This window comes from Cynara cardunculus (assembly GCF_001531365.2).
Source record: "Cynara cardunculus var. scolymus isolate 2C chromosome LG 3, CcrdV1, whole genome shotgun sequence".
Taxonomy (NCBI): Eukaryota; Viridiplantae; Streptophyta; class Magnoliopsida; order Asterales; family Asteraceae; genus Cynara; species Cynara cardunculus.
In genome coordinates, this window is record NC_037530.1 from 9393280 (window position 1) to 9400372 (window position 7093).

The 7093-nt window shown below is 31.4% G+C and overlaps 1 protein-coding gene across 1 annotated transcript; it reads right to left on the reverse strand.

The window, feature by feature from the left end:
* Positions 1 to 882: 882 nt before the first annotated feature.
* Positions 883 to 2101, reverse strand: LOC112508941. The gene is made up of 2 exons (XM_025113804.1): positions 1242 to 2101; positions 883 to 1138 (listed from the first exon to the last, which is right to left on the reverse strand). Exons 1-2 carry the CDS (start codon positions 2099 to 2101, stop codon positions 883 to 885), a joined length of 1116 nt encoding a protein of 371 aa, XP_024969572.1.
* Positions 2102 to 7093: the final 4992 nt, after the last annotated feature.

The following is a 7093-nucleotide window of genomic DNA, read 5'->3' on the forward strand; positions in this document are numbered from 1 at the left end:
ATTTAATAAAATTATATATGAATATTTATAAGTAAAGTTATTTAAATTTTTAATTGATGTGTACAATTTATAACTATTATGTGATTATAGAACAACATCAAACATTTTCGTCATAATAAAAAAAGAATTTAAGATTGATTCTATGTGTGATTTAAATTTCGATTAAGATATCAGTTAAATTTGAATTACTGTCTTGTCCGATCTGAAATTGATACTTAAAAGTGGCGAGTTTTCAAAAATTCTAATATTTTAATTGTAATTTTAATATTTTAACTGGTTACAATATTTGAATTGTTCCCATATATGATTTAAATTATTTCTATGTATGATTTCAATTTTTTGAAACTGTTTCTATGTATTATTTTAATTTCAGTCAAGGTAACGGTTAAAAAGGCAGATAGTCAAATCTTAGGTTCTCTGAGACATGTTGTTGATGACAGTTTTAGATAATCAGTAAATTATAAAATTGTTTCTATTAAAGGTTTTTTCAGGGTAAAGTTTTTTATTTTCTTTTAGACCCTTTACTTTTCTAGAGTTTCTAAAGTAACCCTTGTCATTCGTTTTCCTATGATTTAGTCCTTCTGTTGCTAGATTTTTTATTTGTTTAGGATGAGTTCTTTATGTAATACTTGAATGTGAGACTATGAGATATGATTTTCAAAAGAGACATGAAAATATAACAAAAAGATTAGTTTGAAAGACAGTCATCAAATTCGATACAAGAACAAAACTGATAAACCCACAAAGAAAAACTGACTAAAAAGATAGAAAGACAGCATCTTGTTACAGCTAGCCAATCAATGCAGCTAATTTGCTTTATTTTAAACCTTCCAATGACCCATCAACATTGGATAACATAATTACCATTTACATCCACCAACTCTAAGGTTGTGGCAGTGTTGTGACCTCGCTACTGGTTGGTTGTGTCAGTGACAATCTAATTGGCTTCTTCTTCACATACTTCCGCGCCCATACATGTTTGCCGTTGATATTGTACTTGGATTTTCCTTCAGGACCATCTCTCCCAACAATGGTATTTACCATCGAGGGCGAGCAAGCAACAATTCGAGCATACAAGGGTTGTTCTTCTGGTCCTACATCGTGCATGTGAATCGCCTCGATGAAATCCCCAAAGTTTCTAATCAAATAAAAAAAATGGGTTAATGAACATATATAATACACAAATTCACAATTCTTAAATTAATATATTTCTTAAAATCATTTGTTATAGACATATATACCTAGTGAAGTAGTCTCTGACTTCACTTTCAGAAATGGGATACCCTTTTGAAAAGGTAAGAAATACGGTTCGATCATCCGCAGGTATTTCATGATCTAGATCTCTTATGGTCAATGGAGAATTAAGGCATAAATCTTTATGTTGCCCAAAATCCAACATCGGAGTTAGCAAAGCACCATTTGCTCTTTCGAAAGCAACCATTGGCCAATCTTGGTGTGTCGCAAACCCTAATTCAGGGCGAAATCCAAGATAGCTGTTAATCTCATAAGTAGGATTAGGAACAAGATGGCCCAAGTATCGAGATCCTCCAGTAATAACCTCCTTCGGGGGAACCATAGTAGATCGCGTGCCATACCTGATAAATTGCTGCAAAATGTCTTTCAATGCCTTACCATAAACATCGTTTGCTATTTGAGACACCTCTCTGAAAATCCAATTTTGATTTTCTTGTAACTCCTTTAGACAGATCCTCTTGCGATCCAAAAGATTGTTAAGCAATGAAATATCATATTTCACGCTTCCCTCAAGTATGAATTTATTTCCTTTTTTCTCTATGCACTTTAAACAAGTCACCACCTCATCAGCGATTATAGAAATGGTGCTCAAGGACAAAGAATCAACCATCGTTCGAACAAGATTCTTAGAGGTATACCCTTCTCTCTCTAACCATATAAAGAAACCCAACACGAGTGTTGACTCGACAATATCTCGATGTAGAAATACAAGCAAGTAAGTGAATAGTCGACGCTCGTGTTGGTAAAAGAGATTGTAATCTTCCTTGGAGATATTTGGGCATTCTATCGTCAGCGGAAAAAGGGAAGGCTGTTTTGGTGAAGCAAAGATATCAACTTTCTTACTCATTTTACTTGATGTTGGTACCTGTTTTTCTATGGTTTACCTTGTGAAATCCAATGAGACACAAGTTATGTATATATACTACACCAACATTGATAGTGTAACGTTATGTTCGCTGAAAGACAAAAATACCCTTCTGAAGAGGCGCCATCGATGAAAGTTTTGAATAAACAAACTTTTTTAAATCGTTTTGATATACAATTTCTTTTTCAGTCAAAGTAATGGTTAATTTGAAATTTTCCGAAAAGGCGCCATTGATGAATTTTTTGAATAAATAACAAATTTGAAATTTTTTCTATTCAATTTTTTTCAGTCAAATAACGGTTACAATGTTTGATCTCTCTGAAACTCGCTACTTATCAGCGTTTCCAAAATACCCCTCTATTATACTTTTTCATACAATTTGATCCTCCAGCTTTTTAGGTTTCATTTATCTAGGAATTATCTTTAATTACAAACTGCTTATGATGTAATATTAATCCCTTCACATTGGTTTGTTTCTTTCTTTCATCACTGATGTATTCCTTGTTGTAACTGATCAGTACTGTTGTTAGGAATGACAAGAACGCATGTGAACGGGAACGTCGTTTTCATACATCCATCCCATTGTCACTTCTAAAACTTTCTACCTCGTGTGTTTATCCTCGATTATCTCTCCACACATTAGTCCCAGTTGACATACATTTGACTAGCTAGACTTCAGTACCATTTCCATCCATACATTTGTCCTCGTTAAGTTTGCTCGCGTAGATAGGATCAGACAGAACTTCGAACATCCACAGTGTTTTTGCCGGTATAAAAAAGATCCCACATTTTATATCTAGTTAGGTATAATTTGACAGAGGGTGGTAAATTGTTCAAAAACTATTTATGGAGGGCTACTATGGAATTTACATACAATAATAAATAATAATCCCTTTGGTGGATCAAATTTCATCCAATAAAGATTTTCCATAAATGGCAATTTATCTTTACAACCCAATAAAATGGTAAGTTTTAAGAGTAAATGGTAAAAATTAAATAAATATACTTTTACTCCATTCATATTTTGATACATGTATTTTTTTTATAAAGCATATTTAAAGCTCAAAGTTTAAAAAGCTGTGTCCGAAATCTGATTCAAATCCAAGATAACAGTATAACACCCATAAGTATATAAAAAATGTGAAAGTCGAAATTTAGCTGGGAGGCGAAGATACAGTTAAATGGTGTATGAAAGATTGAAAAATATGTGTTTTTTTTTCTATAAAATTCAACGAATTTTAGGTGGATCTGATATGATTCAATTATCTATTAGACGTTGGATTTGCCATTCGGTATAATCCAATATATTAGACATCAGATCTTATTCAATAATCCAAAATTGGTTTGGATCACATCGGTTCCTTCAATTAGACGTTGTTATTGGTTATTTATTGGATCGGATCGGATCGGATCCATACCATATTTTGAGTCAAATTTCAGCCAATTAATCCACCGTTTTCAAGCAATATACAAAATTTCCTAAATTGTTCAGACATATAATAGCAAAAACGAGGTAAAAGTATACTTTACACGATTAATAGTAATTTATTATAACCAAAATACGACTTTAATAATATTTCGAGTGCATTTGATACGTATGGGATTGAATAAGACAAGACAAACTTAAGGTACGATCGACGTACAATTTACAGAAAACGGGAAGATAAAAAAATAGGCATGACATGATACAAGAATAAGGTGGGATAAAAACTCAATTTCATGGGACATAAAATATGGAATTTTAAACCTTCCACAAAATCAATGTGAAATTAGGGGAATAATCTAACCCCCTCCCTCTAAAAAAATACGAGGAAATAATTATAAAGGTGGTGTTTGATTGGTTTGAGCTTGGCTTTAAAGGTCAAAAGTACAAGGAGGTCCCAGGATCAAATCCAATGAGGAATAAAAATCCCCTTGTGGCCACAGAGGTTCAAATGCGGTGACTCCGGTCTATCTGCAAAGCAGATGGTTGTTCTGGAATTAATCGGCTCGTATAGCGGGTTGGATATCCAGGTTAATAAAAAAAAACGAGGAAACAGATGAAAATATGTATTAATATGAATGTCAAATTAAACATTATTTAATGATTTTTTTTATGTAATTTGTTTCGTTTCAATTTTCCTTATATTTCGCTAATTTTCAATTAAAAAGAAGGAAGATAATTTTATTTTGAGTAGACTATGATTTTCGTCCCTGTGATTTGAGAAAGACTGCGATCTTCATCCCTGTGGTTTTGATATTGTCATTTTCATCCCTATGGTGCGTAATTTATTATTGTTTTCGTTCCAAGAACTAAATATGTTAAAACATCTCTCGATTAGTTTAGGAGTATTTTAGTTTTTTATTTATTTATTAAATATATTTTTTGGTTTCTTTTTTGGTATTTTTGTTTTTATTTATTTAATAAAACCATATATTTTTGGGAAAATTGCACCAAAATGAAATCAAGTTTGACTTGATTTCTGTTTTAGGAAACCTACTTTCAAAATCATTATTTAGAGGTGTAAAACAAAGTTTTTGTTTATTTAAGCGTCTGCTTAACCTGTTGACCTACTAAAAATGATGTGGCTGCATTATCTGTCAACTAAGCTTCCATGTCATGATTAAGTTTATATAAATAATTCTAAAATATTATATCGGACCAATCTATTATGAAATGCCGTATTCAAAGACAACCATGTCATAGGGGCAAATGAATAGTCTAACACCCCCAAACTATGACCTCCTTTCGTCCCTGACTACAACTGCAACTTCGACAACCCCAAACTGTTACCACCATCACCTAAAACTTTGGCCACCTTCACCTGCAAACTCCAGTGTCCTTCAAACCGTGACCACCTTCACCAGCCCTTGTCGTTGCCGATCTCCACCATCCCACCGAGGCACCGCCAATCTTCTTTCCTTGTCTCCAATTTCCGTCATCCCACCACCATTATTATTTCTTCTCCGTTGATAATCACCATATCTCTTCTTCCCACTGTAATTTGAGATCTTAGTTTGTAATTTGTCTTTTAAGTAATTGATGATATGACATCACAAATACCCACTTAATACTTTTTTAATTTATAATTATGTCACCTCATATTACAGTAACTGGTCACCTACTTAACTGGTAAACAAAGCCCTTAAATAAACACGAACTTTCTTTCGGACCCTTAAATGATGGTTTTAAAAGTTGGTTCCTTAAAACAGAAATGAAGTCAAAGTTAGTTCCATTTAAATATAATTTCTCTATATATTTTCTCTAATATAGTTAATTGTTTGGTCCTATAAAATATTTAACCGTTTAATCCCTGATGAAGAAAAAAGAACTAAAATATTATCATGTGATATATACTTCACCATTTGCACTTGAATGACGTTAGTGACAAAAATCAAACCTGTAACAAACTGAAATTATGAAAACCAAAAATATAGAACAACTAATTGTATGAAAAATTACTTCATCATAAATAATAATAAAACAATATAAATTTTTTATGTATTAATTCTTTTATCAAAAAACATATAGCTTGATTAAATCAAAAAGACTAAAATACCAAATAAAAAACCAAAAAGATATTTAATAAACCAGAGAAAAAAAAAGCAAAAATACTAAAATACCCCTAAGTTAGATGGAGAATTTTAAATAGATTTAGTTTAAGGAACGAAAACAACAATAAATTACAAACTATGGGGACGAAAATAACAATAAATTACAAATCACATGAACGAAAATCAAAATATTCAAAACCAGAGGGATGGAAATCACAATCTTTCACAAACCACGACGACGAAAATCATAATTTACTCTTTTTTTTAAGGGTGATTATAACCATTTTTTTAATTATATGCACCGGATCATCTGGGTTATTGTTCTTGTTTTAAGAATTTTTTCCAGATCTTTCCTACATATATATAATCAGATCAAATCAAATCAAATCAGATCAGATATAAGATATGTAGTATAATATAAATGTAAATATTATATTTATAATATTTTAACCGAAAAGGAAATACAATTCACTCTAAATTTTAGAAATAAAAGTATTTATTTATTTGGTTGATTTATATCATATATAATTATTATATGATACAAAAGATATTAAACAATATTTTAATAATTTTATCCAGTCTTGTTTTAATCGTACCAAACACATGATATATAATTAGTCTTATCCAATCCTACCACATACAAATTGCATATCAAATGCTATCTTGTTGTCTTATATTTGGTGGGGCATTAGGCTGGACAGAACGAAGTAAGAGGGACAAAAATACTATCTTTTAACCAACAAAAAATGGATAATTTACGAAACAGGACGACCATCTGCTTTGCAGATAGCCCGGAGTCACCACATTTGAACCTCTGTGGCCACAAAGGAATTATTATTACATTTTTTGATTAACCAAGTCACAACTTTACCATATTTAATTTCTTCAACTTCATAATTCTTAAATATTTATATAATAATTAAGTATATAATTGAGAATTCAATTATCTATTTTTAAAACCGGACACTTATTGTGCGACGGATGGAGTATTTATGTATTATATAAATAGGCAAAAGATTGTGTGAGAAAGAGAGTTAAACTGTGAAGCGTAAGAAATGATCTGGACCCTTGATCACCTTTAATCTCAAACTCACTCGTAAATCATGTTTGATACGAGGATTGATCTGGTGCATCTTGATGCATCTCATCTCGGTGTATTCATCTTAATGTGCATCCAATGGTCCAGATCCCTTATTACTATTCTTACTTTAACTCTTCTTCTTACCGAAACTCAATATATCTATACTATCTTCTTAAGCAAATTTAACAAAAGTCTTAAAATTCTAAATGATCAAGATACCCTTTATACTACCCTTAAGTCACTTTTTCACCCCTCCTCTCCTTTTTTTTTAATTATAATTTTAAATTTACACTTTATATCCCTATAATTAGTTAATTAAGTCAAAGACCTTCCAGCCTAGTGGTAAAGGCTTGGGCATG

Bases quoted from the DNA above. Each gene is read 5' to 3' on its own strand.
- LOC112508941 (XM_025113804.1), bottom strand. From the start codon at position 2,101: ATGAGTAAGAAAGTTGATATCTTTGCTTCACCAAAACAGCCTTCCCTT. The intron at 1,139-1,241 runs GTATATATGTCT...TTATTTGATTAG, and splicing joins GTCAGAGACTACTTCACTAG to AAACTTTGGGGATTTCATCG.